We start from the raw sequence: 17,513 nt of genomic DNA on the forward strand, positions 1-17,513 counted from the left end.
CATATGACCCCCCACCCTAAATTCCTCCATATACCTATCTAATAGTCTCTTAAACTTCACTAGTGTATCTGCCTCCAACACTGACTCAGGCAGTGCATTCCATGCACCAACCACTCTCTGAGTGAAAAACCTTCCTGTAATATCCCCCTTGAACTTCCCTCCCCTTAGCTTAAAGGCATGTCCTCTTGTACTGAGCAATGGTGCCCCGGGGAAGACGCACTGGCTGTCCACTCTGTCTATTCCTCTTAATATCTTGTACACCTTTATCATGTCTCCTCTCATCCTCCTTCTCTCCAAAGAGTAAAGCCCTAGCTCCCTTAATCTCTGATCATAATCCATACTCTCTAAACCAGGCAGCATCCTGGTAAGTCTCCTCTGTACCCTTTCCAATGCTTCCACATCCTTCCTATAGTGAGGCGACCAGAACTGGACACAGTACTCCAAGTGTGGCCTGTCTAGAGTTTTATAGAGCTGCATCATTACATCGTGTCTCTTAAACTCTATCCCTCGACTTATGAAAGCTAGCAGCCCATAAGCTTTCTTAACTAACCTATCTACCTATGAGGCAACTTTCAGGGATCTGTAGACAAGTACCCCCAGATCCCTCTGCTGCTCCACACTACCAAGTATCCTGCCATTTACCTTGTACTCTGCCTTGGAGTTTGTCCTTCCAAAGTGTACCATCTCACACTTCTCTGGGTTGAACTCCATCTGCCACTTCTCAGCCCACTTCTGCATCCTATCAATGTCTCTCTGCAATCTTCGACAATCCTCTACACTATCTACAACACCACCAACCTTTGTGTCATCTGCAGATTTGCCAACCCACCCTTCCACCTCCACATCTAGGTTGTTAATAAAAATCACAAAAAGTAGAGGTCCCAGAACAGATCCTTGTGGGACACCACTAGTCACAACCTTCCAATCTGAATGTACTCTCTCCACCACAACCCTCTGCCTTCTGCAGGCAAGCCAATTCTGAATCCACCTGGCCAAACTTCCCTGGATCCCATGCCTTCTGACTTTTTGAATAAGCCTACCATGTGGAACCTTGTCAGATGCCTTACTAAAATCCATGTAGATCACATCCACTGCACTACCCTCATCTATATGCCTGGTCACCTCCTCAAAGAGCTCTATCAGGCTTGTTAGGCACGATCTGCCCTTCATAAAGCCATGCTGACTGTCCCTGATCGGACCATGATTCTCTCAATGCCCATAGATCCTAAGAATCTTTTCCAACAGCTTTCCCATCACAGACGTAAGGCTCACTGGACTATAATTACCCGGACTAACCCTACTACCTTTCTTGAACAAGGAGACAACATTCACCTCCCTCCAGTCCTCCGGTACCATTCCTGTGGACAACGAGGACATATAGATCCTAGCCAGAGGTTCAGCAATCTCTTCCCTCACCTCGTGGAGCAGCCTGGGGAATGTTCCATTAGGCCTCGGGGACTTATCCATTCTAATGTATTTTAACAACTCCAACACCTCCTCTCCCTTAATATTGTTACGTATTCAGGCAACAATAAATATATGAGTTCGGCAAGGGTTTTTTATAACAAACAAATTTATTAAACACAGAAAACAAACCCCCCAAAAGTAAACAAACACTAACGCAACAGGAAACAGCTGCTGAGCGGCAGCCCAAATAGTTCTTAAAGTGATATTGCAAAAACAGTTCTTAAAAGTGGCATTGCCAAAAACAGTTCTTTAAAGTGGTATTGCCAAAAGTTCGATATGCTCACGGTCCATTTTAAAAGGAGAGACTTTATAGGACGATCTAAATTCTCTTTCACGTCGCTTGCTTCGATCCCCGACGTCGAACTTCCCATGAAGAGTTCACAAAACAGAACGACTTAAAGGCACTGACCTTTCCTTCCTCACTATCCTCAATCCTTTCTGGTAAACCCAGGGATTAACACGAAGGTAGTCAACGAAATCCTTCCAAATAAGGATCAAACAAAGGTCGCCCCCGTTTCACCGTAGAAAGCGATTCTCCTCGATCTTTAACTTCCGAACTTCCAATCTTCACTCTCCACTGTCTCGAACTAACAGAATCGTAAAGAACCTGCTGGCAATGACCTTTTAAACTTTAGGCATTAAATAAAAACTTCATCCTTCAACTAAACTGCGTCATCACTTAAAACACGCAGTGGCATGAAGTCAACCTGGCAAATCCAGCCACGAACTGCCCCTCCTCTCAGGGTGGGGTCTACCTTTTATAACCTGTAAAAAAAAAACCGTCACATGATCTCTACTGGCGGGAAATTGACGTCATTCCACCATCACAAGACCATCACCTCGTCCAGTACAGCTTCAACCCCAGTCACATGACAAGGGCACCACTGTCATGTGTCACGAGTTGGTAACTATATCGACATGTTCCAGAACATCAACCTCACTCATATTGTCCTCACCGTCATCAAGTTCCCTCTCAGTGATGAATACTGAAGAGAAATATTCATTGAGGACCTCGCTCATTTCCTCAGCCTCCAGGCACATCTTCCCACTTTTATCTCTAATCGGTCCTACCTTCACTCCTGCCATCCTTTTGTTCTTCACATAATTGAAGAATGCCTTGGGGTTTTCCTTTTCCCTACTTGCCAAGGCCTTCTCATGCCCCCTTCTTGCTCTTCTCAGCCCCTTCTTAAGCTCCTTTCTTGTTACCCTATATTCCTCAATAGACCCATCTGATCCTTGCTTCCTAAATCTCATGTATGCTGCCTTCTTCCACCTGACTAGATTTTCCACTTCACTTGTCACCCATGGTTCCTTCACCCTACCATTCTTTATCTTCCTCACCGGGACAAATTTATCCCTAACATCCTGCAAGAGATCCTTAAACATCGACCACATGTGCATAGTACATTTCCCTGCAAAAACATCATCCCAATTTACACCCGTGTCGGAGGATGAACACAGTTAAAGTCAGGGTGATGTCAGGAAGCAGTTCTTCACACACACTTACTGGAAGTCTACAACTCTCTCTGACAAGCTGGTCGACAATATTTGTACTGCAATTGAAAGGTATTGAGTATTAAAGATTATGGAACCTAGGCAGGTGAAAGGAGCTTAGACACAGTCTAATCAGACCATTGAGTTGCTTCAAGGCAGTAAATGGCTTCCTTCATTCCTGTGAGATAATGCTTTGGGTGTTTCCAGCAACTCTGTGTGGTCTTAGTTTGATCTGTAGGGTGTCACTAAGCAAATACTCAATGTAAAAATTAATGCAGGGCTGTATTTTTTTCCACTCTACTGAGAGTCTCCTCTGCCAATGATGGTTTAGTTCTGAAGTTGCACTGTGAAACTAGGAATTCAGTCAGTAGCCTTTTTTTCTCTCTTCCAGATGATGTACAGTCAACCATTTCAGAAGACATCTTGAATAGTGTGCCTACCGACAAGCAATTAAATCGGCTGTCCAGCCAGCTGGGAGCAGAATGGGAGAGAGCTGTGGTGGATCTTGGACTGAAAAGTTCAGACATCTATAGATGTAAAATGAACCACCAATATAATGTGCAGGCACAGATCTTGTCAGCATTTCTCCTGTGGAAACAGAGGTTAGGAAAACGTGCCACTGTGCGCAACCTGTGCAGCAGCCTTATTTCAGCAGAGGTTGATCGAATAGTGATAAGCAGTGCATTTCAGTGAAAAACAAAAGGGCTGGGTTTGACTCACTTTACAGGCTCACCATCTACCAAAAATAAAATGCTGAAGGCACTCTGGATCAGCCTACATCTGTGGAGGGAAATAAACAATTGACATTTTGGGTTGAGAAGGGTCTTGCCCCAAAATATCGACTCTCCGTTTCCTCCATGTGTCCCTCCAGCAGCTCGTCCTTTGCTCAAGATTCCAGCTTCTGCAGTCTCTAGTGTCATCTTCTACAGGACTTGCCCTCCTGCACTTACCTGGGCAAGAAGTGAAGAACCAGTCAAGCTGATCACATGGATAATCGATAAGATTATTGCCTTCCGCCAATTCATCTCTTGATATTCAGAAACTTACAGAAATGTAAGATTATAGTTTTTAAATGTTAGAATAAGGAAGATGGATTTCTCTGTGTAATGATGGGCTTTGGACTCCCATTGAGTTTGCATGAGTGAATGAAGAATTTAACCAGAAGTGGCAAAATGCCATTGGTTTCATATGACATAGCCTCATTGGCCCATTGACCTTCAATATCATCTAAACTTGGTCACCCTTCATAACCTGTGAGCTGTGTGAAATACTTAAACACCTTTTTGTATTTGTTCAATACAGTGCAGCTCTATGTCTTGTCAAAAAATCCTAGAAAGGGTGTTATTCTGAGAAAGAAATGTTACAGGATATGGATGGTCTCTATATGGTGTATTTAAGTGCTGTTTTAAGCATTTTTCTGATTTGCAACTGAAAGAACTGGTAATAAAGATCTATTTTATTCCAATTTGGAAGTGTTGTTTAATTTCATGAAATACATTGAGTCAGAGCCTGAATCATCATTTAACAAGCTGTGTACCAAAGCGTGTTTAATGAAGCAGCATTTTATGAAATCCCATATCCTTCAAGGGGTAACTAGATAAGTGCAGGAGGCAGAAATGATTAGAAGACTATACTGCATTAACCAGGTTAGATGAAGAGGAATGGGAGCATGCTCATATGGCGCTTAAACACTGCTCTGTAAAACTCTGTAACACACTGTAAGGTTTCACTGCTAAGACTAATGTAATGGCTTCCATGTAATGTCCAACGGTTAAGGTAATGGTTTCTCTGTGGCAGCAATGTTTGGGTTATGGCTAGAGATAATGGGACTTTGGAATTCAGTGGCTGTCCAATGGGAGAAACGTTGTTCTTTCTTGTGTGTCTGGAGGCCCAGGTTTTCATGGTCTTTGTTGAGGAGAGATGAAGTGGGAGGACACATGTGGAGAGAGCTGGTAGACCACTGGATGGAGTGGACTGGGATCTGAGGGTCCGACGTTCGGAGGAGATTGATGGTGGAAGAATGGCAACTGAGTGAGCTCCAATGGGGACTTCTGATTTTGACTTGGGCTCTTTCTGTTTTGTTTATTTTCATTACTACCCCTATATTCTGATTAAGATTCATAAAGTATCATTTAATTGCATATGGTGTACTGTCTGATATTTTGCATTGTGGGTTTGTGACTGGGGGTACATTACACAGCATCCACACAAATGTGTTTACCCAGTTTGGCAGGGCTGAAGGCTGATTTCCCTAGATGAATGCAAGCTGGGCAAGCCTGAGGGTTACAATTGTGGGGGCTTGCCCGGGATTGATTCCGTTGGTTGCTGTGTGATTACCCTGTTTAAATCTATAAATCTGTGCTGGTATTGATGCTTCTAGGGAACAGCAGTGGTGTGCTTCTGTGGGATTGCTGGTAATCAATGTGTGCATGTTGAGTGGGGTGGATATTCGCACCCTGGATGAATTGTTAATTCGATTTTTGAGTATGGTTAAAACTGTTGGCAAGGTTGAAATCGTAACGCGTAAATTTGATAAAATGGCAGGCTCAGACCTTGTTTTAGTTCAGACTAGCACTGACGTAACGGCGGTGGGACTGCCAGCGTCTATCGGTGCCCCAGGTGAGGCAGGGCCATGGCCTGTACAGACTGTCAGGGATGATGAGAATGGAGTCCAGCAGGCTGGGTCACAAGCTAAGTTGCCCGCAGTTGGGGGCAGAGATTTCAGAGACAGGGTTCTATCATTTCTGAGGAATGAGGGGAAAGAGTGGTCAGATTTGGAATGCCTAATTGGTCCCCATCTCCCTGTGAAGAGTGAGGGTTCTGAGTTGGCATCGGCCCTGACCTCTCTGGTGAATAAGTGGCCCAGTGCACAGGTAGTGGGTCCCTGCCAGAAGCTAAGAATTTTCTCTGGAATAACGCCCACCTCCGAGGGGGAAAAGGAGTATGAGACGTGGGTGGAGCAGACCTCTCAGTTGTTAGATGAGTGGCAGTGTTCTGATGACGATAAGCGACAGAGATTGGCTGAAAGTTTGAGGGGGTTAGCGGCTGATGTAGTAAGAGGCGTGACAGTTAACCTGCCCTTTGCTTCCCTTGCTGAGTATCTAGACACATTAGAGAGCGCTTTCGGTATGACAGGGAGCCCACTGGAGCTCCCGGGGGGGGGGGGGGGGGGGTGGTTTTCAAAACACGCATCGGGGCAAGGGGGAGAGCTTTCCGCTTATCTTTTCCGGCCAGAGAGCTAAATTGTTTGCGGCCCCGGGGGGTCATTCAGACAGCTGAGGTGGATAAGATAGGACAGACCAGATAGCCAAGGGTGCCCAGTCCCCGGACATGTTTGCTTGGCATCTCCGGCAGTCCCATAAAACGCACCCCCCTCCTTCATTTGTTCAACTGATCAGAGAGGTGCGGGAGGAGGAGAATGCGTTGGTGCGGCGAGAGGACTCCGTCAACAGGGTACAGTCCTCAGTAGTAGACCCTTGTGGTGAAGTGTCCGGGGCCAGCCCAACCCGGGAGATGGTAAAGGAGATGGTGGCAGAGCTGAGAACTGAGATGTCCCAGGTGTTGACAGTGGGTGTGGACCCTCCGTATGAAAGGACTGGTAGAGAGGGCCCCCGCCTAAGGGGATGGACTACGCAGAGGGCTGCGGTAGCCGGGGTTCCGCAAGAAGAGGGGTGGCCAGTAGCATGTGGTATAACTGGGGAAGAGGGGCACTTCTGGCAGGAGTGTGAGCAGCAGGAGGTCCCTCAGAGAGTGAGCGCCTGGGTATCTAAGCAGGGAGAGGTGTTGGGAAACTTAGAGGAGACACAGTGAGGAAATGGCCTGGTGTCTCTGCAGGAACACGTTCCCAGCAACGTACCAAAGAACTCCCGAAAGCAAAAGACCCTATTCCTGAAGGCCTAATGGGACCACGCTCCAGTGTGTCACTACGGATAGAGGGAATCTATGCTAAAGCCATACTCAACACCGGGTCACAGGTCACGTTACTGCACCGTTTGATTTACAACCAGTATCTGAAGCATTTACCCTTGACGCCATTCAGTGCACTGGAGATCTGGGGTCTCAGAGCTGGTGATTATCCGTACGATGGTTATTTGTCAGTGAAATTTGAGTTCTCGGAGGCCGAGGTGGGAGTGTCTCAGGCTCTTGACACATTAGTGCTGGTTTGTCCGGACCCTGTCGAGACGGGCGGCGTTTCAATTCTGATGGGGACCAACACCCCGTTTGTGAGGAGGCTCTTGGGGGCCTGCAAGGAGAAGGCGGCTGAGAGCTTTCTGTGGACATTGTCCGTGCACCCAGTGTTTTGAGCTGCTTTTGAGGAAGTGCGTGCAGCATTGGGCTGGATACTGAATTTAAACAAGGGACTGTGTGGTTCACCCAGTTGAAGCCAATAGTAGTACAGCCTGGAGAAGTAGTGAGAGTGAGGGGGACCCTCAAGTTTCCCGGAGTGTCTGAGGGCAAAGCCCTCTTAGTGGATGCTCCGGAAGATCCCGAGGGGGAGTCAGAATTTCCGGCTGGGGTACTGATGAGGCCCGAATTGCAGAAGCCCTCGGTTGTACAGGTGAGCAGGATGGCAGTGATCATCAGGAACACCTGGTGCATTTGTTCCCGGTGATGGTAATGTCTAGTGCCCCTGTGAGACAAGCAGGGTAGAAACTATTGAAAAAGGGGGGAAAGTTGACTACTGAGTCATTCAACTTCAGGGACTCCCCGGTGCCGCTGGGTTGGAAAAGGACGTTGGTAGAGAAGATGTTGAAGCTGGAAGGTGTCTTTTCTATTGGCAAGTTTGATGTGGGTTGTTCCAAGAGCACTCGTCACACTATCCGGGTGACCAAGGACACTCCGTTCAGAGAGATGTCACAGCGACTGGCTCCTGCAGACGTAGAAGACATGTGGCAGCATTTGTGTAAGTTGAAGGAAACAGAGATCATCACTGAGTCCCGAAGCCCCTATAGTAGTGGCCCAGAAAAAGAACAGGAAGGTAAGCATGTGTGTGAGCTATAGGACTCTTAACAGGCACACTGTCCCTGCCCAGTATATGGTCCTGAGGGTCGAGGACGCGCTGGCCTGTCAGTTTAGCGTGCTGGATTTGAGGAGTGGATATTACCAGTTCCGATGAGTGAGGCTGACAAAGAGAAGACGGCATTTATATGTCCCTTGGGGATTCATCCAGTTCAAAAGGATGTCCCAGGGCATACCGGGAGCCCCTGCAGCTTTTCAGTGGGTCATGGAGAAGACAGTGGGAGATATGAACCTGCTTGAGGTGTTGGTATATTTGGATGACCTCATAGTATTTGGATCCACCAGCCGCCTGAAAGCTGCAGGGTTAAAACTTTCCCTGGACATGTGCCAGTTCTGCAAAACATCTGTTAGCTATGTGGGACACATAATCTCATGGTATGGAGTAGCTACAGACCCAGCTAAGATACAGGTGGTGACCACGTGGCCGAGGTCCCAGACTGTGAGCGCTTTGTGCTCGTTCCTTGGGTTCTGTGGTTATTATCAGAGATTTGTGAAAGGCTATGCCAAAGTGAGTCACCCCTTGAATCAGCTTCTGTGTGATTACCCTCCCTTGGGGAAGAAAGGGAGGGGGAGAAAAGGACAGGAAAGTGGAGAGTATCTTAACCCATTGGAGCCCTTTGGACAGAGGTGGGATGTAATATGTGAGGAGGCTTTTCAGTCGCTGAAGGAGCTGCTGACCCAGGCGCCGGTGCTGGCCTTTGCGGACCCCCGATTGCCGTATGTACTGCACACAGATGCCAGCCGAGAGGGGTTAGGAGGCATCCTGTATCAGGATCAGGGCACCGGGTTGAGGCCTGTGGCGTTTGTCAGCGGAGTTTTTCGCCCTCTGAGAGAAATTATCCCATGCACAAGTTGGAGTTTCTGGCGTTGAAATGGGCGGTGGTGGATAAACTGAGTGACTATCTCTACGGGGCCAAGTTTGAGGTGCTGACGGACAACAACCCCTAACTTATATCCTGACCTCGGTGAAACTGGCTGCCACTGGCCATCAGGTGCTTGGCAGCATTGTCTGCCTATGATTTCAGCCTGAAGTACCGGCTGGGGAGCCGGAACATTGATGCGGATGCTTTGTCCCGACGGGTGCATGAGGGACTGGTCAGGGACAAGGAGTGGGAGAGCGTTCCTGCCCCTGGGGTGAAGGCCATGTGTCAGTTTGCCATCACCGTGAAGGCAGAGGGAAAGGAGAGGCCGGAATGAGCGGTGGATCAACTGGGGGCTTCTGATGATGTCATACCACAAGTTTACTGTAACCTGACTGCTCTGAAGACAAATCAGCTGCCAGATTTGAGTTCTGGGGAAGTGGCAGCTGCTCAGCGAGATGCCCTGGGCATTGGCATTATCTGGTCCACGGTTGAAAAGGGAGATACGGCTCAGGCGGAGAAGACGAAACACGCTTCGGTGCCTCCATTACTGAAAGAATGGCCTCGGTTAGAGTTGAAGAACCAGATCTTATGCCGGGTCACATCACCCCAGACTGACTTCTGCGTTGCCAGCTGGGTCTGCCTGAGAAGTATCGGAGGATTGCGTTGAAGTCACTTCATGATGATTCTGGATATTCGGGACCGGTTTTACTGGTCCCGAATGAAGTCAGAGGTCGAAGAATACTGCAAGTCATGCATTCGATGCATACGGCGGAAGACACTGCCTACACAAGCAGCTCCCTTGTCCCACTTGCAGAGGGCAGGGCCCCTGGACCTGGTGTGTATGGATTTCCTGTCCATAGACCCCGATGCCAGCAATATGGTGTATGTCTTACTCATCATGGACCACAACATCAGATATGCTCAGGCTTTTCCTACCAAGGACCAGAGGGTGACTACGGTGGCAAAAGTGTTATGGGAGAAGTATTTGGTTTATTATAGCCTTCCCAGGCAGATACGTAGTGAGCAGCGATGGGACTTCAAGAGCAGATTCATCCATGAGTTGCTGGGCATGCTTGGAGTTGAGAAGTCGAGGACCATGCCCTATCACCCGCTGTGTGATCCCCAGCCTGAGAGGTTTAATCGGACCTTGCTAGACATGCTCAGGACTCTGGAGATCAGCAAGAAGAGCAGGTGGAGTCAACATACTGGGCCTCTGGTTCACTGTTACAACTGTACACACAATGAAGCTACTGGGTACTTGCCATACTATCTGATGTTTGGGCGCGAGGTGAGGTTGCCAATTGACCTTTGTTTTGGGACTGGCGAGGGTGACTTACAGCTAAAGCATTATCAGAAGTATGTGACTGACATGAGGAGAGAGCTGACAAGGGCCTATGAATTGGCTGGGGTTGCGGCCACCAAGCAGAATCATAGAAATAAGAGGAGGTACAATCAGAAGGTGAGGTTCTCCCAATTCCTGCTGGGAGACCGGTCCTCATAAGGAATTTGGGGCTACCTGGAAAGCATAAGTTGGCTAACCACTGGGTGGTCGCACCCTGTGTGGTGGAGAGTCAGATGCCAAACCTCCGGGTGAAACCAGAGAAGGGGAATGGGTCTGTCAAGATTCTCCATTGGAACCACTTGTTGCCCCTGGGTCAAGAGGTACAGGTAGACCCAGACCCCGATGGAGCCTACACCTAGTAAGAGGACTCTGCGATAATGCGGGGAGACTGCAGGGCCCACAGTGGAAGAGGCTGGGTTGGGCCCCACCCGTGAGGGGGATACTGATTCAGAGGATCATGATCTGGAGGTGTGGTACATGCTGCCTTTTGCTAACTCCCCATTGGTTGAGGAAGAGACTCCTGGCCCTTCTCCCATTGAGTCAGGTGAAGGGGGGAGGGAGGGTATCTGTGGGCAGCCTGGGTTACAGCAGGACCTTGAAGGAGAGGAAGCGGGGCCTGGACATGGGACAGGGGGCCTGAGTGATAGATCGGGGTGGGGGGGGGGGATTCACCAAGTAGACCTGAAATATCCTCAGTAGTGTCTGAGCCTGAGGAGTTAGGTGAGGAGGTATGGAGGTCTCAGAGAATTAGGAAACCACCGGATAGGTTGGCCTATGTAGTGCCTGGGGAACAGAACATGATCTCTACTGTTTTGGGGAGCAATGTCACTGTCTTTCACACCTGGGTTGGGGTTTGTGTTTGCAGGAAGGGTTGGCGAATTATCTCAATGTCATGAGGACGTGACTAAATTCGGTGAGGAGAGTGTAACACGCTGTAAGGTTTCACTCCTAAGGCTAATGTAATGGCTTCTATGTAATGTTCCACTGTTAAGGTAATGGTTTCTCTGTGGCAGCAATGTTTAGGTTATGACTAGAGATAATGGGACTTCTGAATTCAGTGGCTGTCCAATGGGAGAAATGTTGTTCTTTCTTGTGTCTGGGAGCTGGGTTTCTCGTGGTCTTTTGTCAAGGAGAGATGAAGAGGGAGGATGCGTGTGGAGAGAGCTGGTAGACCACCGGACAGAGTGGACTGGGATCTGAGGTCGGTGATGTTCGGAGGAGATCAATAGTGGAAGAATGACTACTGAGTGAGCTCCAATGGGGACTTTTGATTTTGACTTGGGCCCTTTTTTTGTTTTGTTTATTTTCATTACTAACTTATATTCGGATTAAGATTCATAAAGTCTATCATTTAATTGCATATGGTGTACTGTCTGATTGTGGGTTTGTGACTGGGGGTACATTACACAGCATCCACACAAACGTTTGGCGGGGCCGAAGGCTGATTCCCCTGGAGGAGCACGAGCTGGGCGAGCCTGAGGGTTACATCCACATGGCCTCAGCATAAGTGGTAGAATCTCTTAAGTTATTTATATTTCCGATAAGAGGTGTTGTCACAGTGACCTCTCCGGGTCCTACAAATGGTACAAATATGTGTCTTAAGTGTTTTTCTTGTGATTGCAAGACCCTGTTGGGTATTGTTAATGTAAAATACTCCAAGTCTGGTTCACTGGAAAGACTGATGGTGGGGAGCTGCGTGGTCTTGGTTGTTCCGTGGACCAGGCCCTTGTGCCTCTGCGTTACTTCTTGCAGAGGAGCTTCTGGAGACGGGATTGGAGAGAACAGAGGCATGGTGGGTGTACTGGGTTGGGGGCTGGCCCCTGCAATCCGGCCCCTCTATTGGTGCTGCTCTCCAGTGTTTGCTCCCCAGAAGACGAGCTTGATTTATATCATGCTTAGCTGACCCAGCACAAAATGAGCTGATTTGTCTTCATCTGTTGCTGATCCACTGCAAGTTGAGGTACTGCTGCATACTCGTTCTTACAGAAATGTGGCTCCAGGATAATATCCCATGCACCATCAATCTTCAGGCCATGCCACTCAGGGACATATTATTTAGTGACTGTATGTGCTATCATTACTATATGTGCCATATGTGACTGTTTTTACTGTGTTTTGCACCTTGACCCCAGAGGAGCACTGTATCGTTTAGCTGCATGGATGTGTATGGTTGAACGACAATTAAAATTGAACTTGATATTTTCCACATTTTTTTGTTTTAAAATTACCAACTTGTGGTTTGGTTGTTTCACTCCTGGACCCAAGGATGAATTGAACTCATTCTGCCCTTGGTAAAGGAATTCCTACATGAAGTAAGTTTGGGAATTCTTGATCTCAGTCCATTGATGATGGTTTTGCATGATATCACTAGTGTGTGAATTGGGAATATTTTTCATTCAGGCCATATGGTTGACCCAACTACTCTCCTGAGATATCTTCTTGACTTAATGGTTTAACAGTTTGGATCACCCGAGTTGCTTCTTATCCCAGAGCAAATCCAACAAAATCAACTCTATACTTTGCCCAGGTTACCTGCTTATTGATTTATTATGAGCTTGAGCTGGTGGTGTTCTTTTCTTACTTGTGTTCTGTGTTGTTCTGCCAAATATTGTCGGCATGCTATGTTGCAGCCAGAATGTGTGGCCACACTTGTGGCTGCTCCTGGCATATCCCTAAGTTGTGTTAGTTGTGTGTAAAAATTCTCTTCACCAGCCTTACAATTCCACACCTCTTATCTTGTGCCCAGTGACCTGTCTCTTTTCCCAGCAATTCAATATTTTCCTCGCACCGTAAACTTCACCTGTCCTAGAGAATCAGCAATAAGACAATGTAGTTTTATCCAAGCAATTTCTCCCCCCAACCCCTCACAACATCCCTCTAAATCACTTGTTCTTTTATTCTTGCTCATTTGATTCAGATTTATTTATCACATGTACATATATCGAACCATACCATGAAATGCATTGTGTGCGTTAACAAACAACACACCTAAGGATGTGCTGGGGGCAGCCTGTAAGTATCACCACACCAATATTGCCAGAACAATACAGAATACAAAAGAAACTAAACCATCCCAAATGACAAAACAACAGCAGCAAAACAAACCCTGCTCTTCCATCCCACCGACCTACTCTCACAGACATTCCCATCACCCCAGGACAGTTTTCTTTGGCCTACATCCTACAGCAGACTAGTGGAGTTGCAGACATCCTCAGTGGTCTTGCAGAGGTTCACGGACATGGGGCTCCTGCCATTGGACCACGTTCTTTTTGTCTTTCCATGCATAACTAGTGATAATATATAAAGCAGGCTGTAATGGTAAAGATCTGACCATCCCAATGACAACCTGTTCTTCGTGGGATTTCCTAAACAGCCCAGAGGGTGGGAGAGTAAGAACTGCTGAGTGAAGACTGCTGGCTTGGAGAAGCAGGAGGAGAGTTGTCTGCGTATTTGAATAATCCTGCCTCAATAAACCAGACACAGGACTTTGTGTTGATTCAAGCACTTCAGGATCACAAAGGGAAGCAAAGAACATTGCAATAAGTCAGCCAGGCTGGACAGATAACTTTGAGTCTTTGCCAGAAGTCTAACAAAGGCTGTTTCTCAGTGGAGAAAGGACGCAGTTGGAATCTGAATATTTCCACTGTCGGCCAGTTCCTCTAATCCTGATTTTATGATCTCTCTCCCATCTACATACACAGAGTTATTAAACTGTTGCATACAATTTTATTTCACAGAAAGGGAAGTATTTTTCTTGTGGATAGACATATAGCATTAGCTGCAAATATTATCAGGAGCTAATGACCTTTTGGAAGATACAGAAAGATGCAGGGAAGATATCAATAAGTGAGAGAATACAGAGAGAATTTACAACGATAGTGCTTGGAATTAAGGGCCTAAGTTATAGGAAACTGTTAACAGAGTGGTCCTTTTTTTGCTGGTGTATAGAAGAATGAGGAGTGATCTTAGAGAGGTATAGAAAATTGAGTGGCATAGATAGGGTAAATGCAAGCAAGCTTTTTCCAGTGAGATTTGGTGGGATTAGAACTAGAGGTCAAGTTCAAGTACAAATTTAATTGTCAAACACATACATATATGCAGCTAAATGATTCAGTATTTCTCTGGGACCAAGGTGCAAAACACAATACATACAGACACACACGTTATGATTGCACATACAGTCCCAAAAAAACATTAGCACAAGTCCTTGAGTGGCATGACCAGAAGATTGATTTTGCATGGGTTGTTGTTCCGGAAACTCTAAAGGTCATAGGTTAAGGGTGAAAGGTGAAATATTGAAGAGGAATCTGAGAGGTATCTTCTTCACGCAGAGAGTGGTGAGAGTCTGGAACGATCTGCCAAAGAAGTGGTGGATATGGGTTCAATTTCAACATTTAAGAGAAATTTGGATAGATACAAATATGTGAGGGGTATGGAGGGCTATGTTCCACGTACTAGATAGGATAATAGCTTGTCACAGACTAGATAGGCTGAAAGGTCTGTTTCTGCACTATAGTGCCTTTATAGTACCTGTGACTCTGTAAGATAGTGTTTTGCGTGCTCTGCAGCTTTGCTGTTGGCTCCACCTAAGTCACCGCTAAGATATGAATTTGCTCATGATAGCAGAAAGCAAACCTGTCAGTTCATAGATTTCATGCTTATAGTGGCTGTGCAAAACAAAAATTGTTACTGTAGCAAATGACTTGTTGAATGTTTCCAGGAAGACTGTTGACAAGCCTATCAGCTGCTTTCTTGGAAGTCAGGACAGGGCTGGCTTCTCTCCAAAGACCTCGAGGCATGGATTGAATTGAATTATATTTCACTGTGCACTATGGACTAGGTTAGCTCACAGAACACCCCTCTGTAACTGGTGGCCAGAAGGGCCTATTCCCGTGGTGTAGCTCTTAAAAAAAGAAAAATACATCCATCTATTCCACTTTTCATTAAACAATATTACCTTATCTACCTCTGCCTTTGTCGCAGCTGGGAAGGAATCAAGCTCAGGATCTAATCAGGGACAACTTAAGTAACAAAACATCAGTAATGATAAAATGTTGAAATGTCTGGGGGAAAATTGTTGATGAGGTTCTTGAGAAGACCTCTTCATTAATCTGTAGATCAATGTGGAAATGTTGAGGCTGTGAAATGCAGATTTTGTTAGTTCAGTGCATTAAGGGAAGAGGAAGAAAGATGGGCAAACTTCGTTAAGGTATGGATCATCATCTCATTGAGTGCTTGAACAAGCTTTAGGAGCTGAATTCCTCCAGAAGTTACAAGACATTCCTTAGCATGATGTCAGGGTAAGGGCACCAAATCTACATGGAAAGTTTGATATTCACTGCTACAAAGGGCATCAAATGGAAGTTTTATGGAAATCTCCACAATTAAAAAGGGTCCAGAGGAGGTTCATGGGATTGATCCCAGGAATGAAAGGGTTAACACATGAGGAACATTTGATGGCCTTTACTCGCTGAAGTTTAGAAGAATGAGGCAGAATCAAATTGAAACCAATTAAATATTGGAAGGCTTGGTTAGAGTGGACGTGGAGAGGATGTTTCCTGTAGTGGGGAAGTCTAGACCAGAGGGCACAGCCTCTGAATAGAAGGACATCCATTTAGAGCAGAATGAGGAGGAATTTCTTTAGCCAGATGGTGGTGAATCTCTGTGAATTCATTGCCAAAGGTGACTGTGGAGGCCAGGTCATTGGGTATATTTAAAGCGGAAAGCGGAGGTTGATAGGTTCTTGAATAGTAAGAGTGTCAAAGGCAGGAGAATGGAGAGGAGAGGAATAATAAATCAGCCATGATGGGATGACAGAGCAGACTCAATGGGCCAAATGGCCTAATTCTGCTCCTTTGTGTTGTCTATAAAGGGATCGGGTAAGTGAAGCATAAAGAAACCATTTTCCATTAGTAGGTAGTTTAATGGCTTGTGGTAAATGGCAGCTACAGGAAGGGCGAAGTTGTTTCCATGTAATTTCAATGTACGATATTTCACAATACAGTGTTTGATAAATGTAAGTGTTCACTTGAAGTCCAAGTTCACTGAGAATTTAGAGTCCAGTTTTTGGAGTGGCATACTTCCTCATCATGAACAGCTAAAGGAGTATGCTATTCCCAAACTATTCACATACCCTGTTCAGCACATCCTGCCTCAAGTGTTGCAGAGTCTGCAGGTCCCACATTGGCCTCATTAGTCAACCAAGAACCCATGGAGCTGGAATGAAAGCAAGTTACCCCCATCCTGAAGGACAGCTTAAGAAGCTGACTGACAGTAAATGATTGAGAGGATGTGGGCAGATGTGACTAGAGAATCCACTCGTCTCCATTATTTTTTTAAAAGATTAGCTTTATTTGTCACATGTACATTGGAACAGACAGTGGAACATGTCACTTGTGTCAAATCAAATCAGTGAGCTGGGGTTAGCCTTCAAGTGTCACCACACTTCCAGCACCAACAGAGCATGCCCACATTATTAACCCTAACTGTACGTCTTTAGAGTGTGTGAGGAAACAGAACATGCCCACATTATTAATCCTAACTGTATGTCTTTAGAGTGTGTGAGGAAATAGAGCATGCCCACATTATTAAGCCTAACTGTACGTCTTTAGAGTGTGTGAGGAAACAGAACATGCCCACATTATTAACCCTAACTGTACGTCTTTAGAGTGTGTGAGGAAACAGAACATGCCCACATTATTAATCCTAACTGTATGTTTTTAGAGTGTGTGAGGAAATCGGAGGCCTGGAGGTAACCGACACAGTCATGGAGAGAACCAGAAGACCATAAGCTATAGAGGAAAGTTAGGCCATTTGGCCCATCAAGTCTGCTTTTCTATTTCATCATGACTGATCCATTTTTCCTCTCAATCCCAAACACCTGTCTTCTCCCACCCTATATCCCTTCATGCCCTGACCAAGTCAAGAATCTATTAACCTCCGCCTTAAATATACATAATGACTTGGCCTCCACAGCTGCCTGAGGCAAAGAATTCCACAGATTCACCACTCCTTGGCTAAAGGAATACCTCCTCATCTCCTTTCTAAAAGGACACCCCTCTATTCTGAGACTGTTCTCTGGTCTTAGATCTCCCACCAAAGGAAACAACCTCTCCACATCCACTCTATCGAGGCCTTTCACCATTTGATAGGTTTCAATGATGTCATCCCTGAATCTTCTGAATTCTAGTGAATACAGGCCCAGAGCCGTCAAATGCTCTTCATATGACAAGTCATTCAAAATGGAATCCTTTTTGTGAACCTCCTTTGAACCCTCTCCAGGTTCAGCACATCTTTTCTAAGATAAGTGGCCCAAAACTGTTCACAAT

General features: G+C 46.2%; 1 protein-coding gene across 5 annotated transcripts in view; it reads left to right on the forward strand.

Annotated features, from left to right (window-relative positions):
* cradd (CASP2 and RIPK1 domain containing adaptor with death domain) overlaps nt 1-17,513 on the forward strand; it is a 60,936-nt gene that overhangs the window by 27,190 nt on the left and 16,233 nt on the right. The window contains exon 2 of one of the 5 annotated variants that reach the window (XM_059987745.1): nt 3,353-4,435. The exons of the other annotated variants lie outside the window; for them this stretch is intronic. Within the exon in view, the coding sequence (XP_059843728.1) occupies nt 3,353-3,654 (302 nt within the window). The 3' untranslated portion in view covers nt 3,655-4,435. Of the gene's footprint in view, nt 1-3,352; nt 4,436-17,513 lie in introns of those variants that run through there. 5 annotated transcript variants of the gene reach the window in all.

The sequence above is a fragment of the Hypanus sabinus genome, chromosome 13 (assembly GCF_030144855.1).
Source record: "Hypanus sabinus isolate sHypSab1 chromosome 13, sHypSab1.hap1, whole genome shotgun sequence".
NCBI lineage: Eukaryota > Metazoa > Chordata > Chondrichthyes > Myliobatiformes > Dasyatidae > Hypanus > Hypanus sabinus.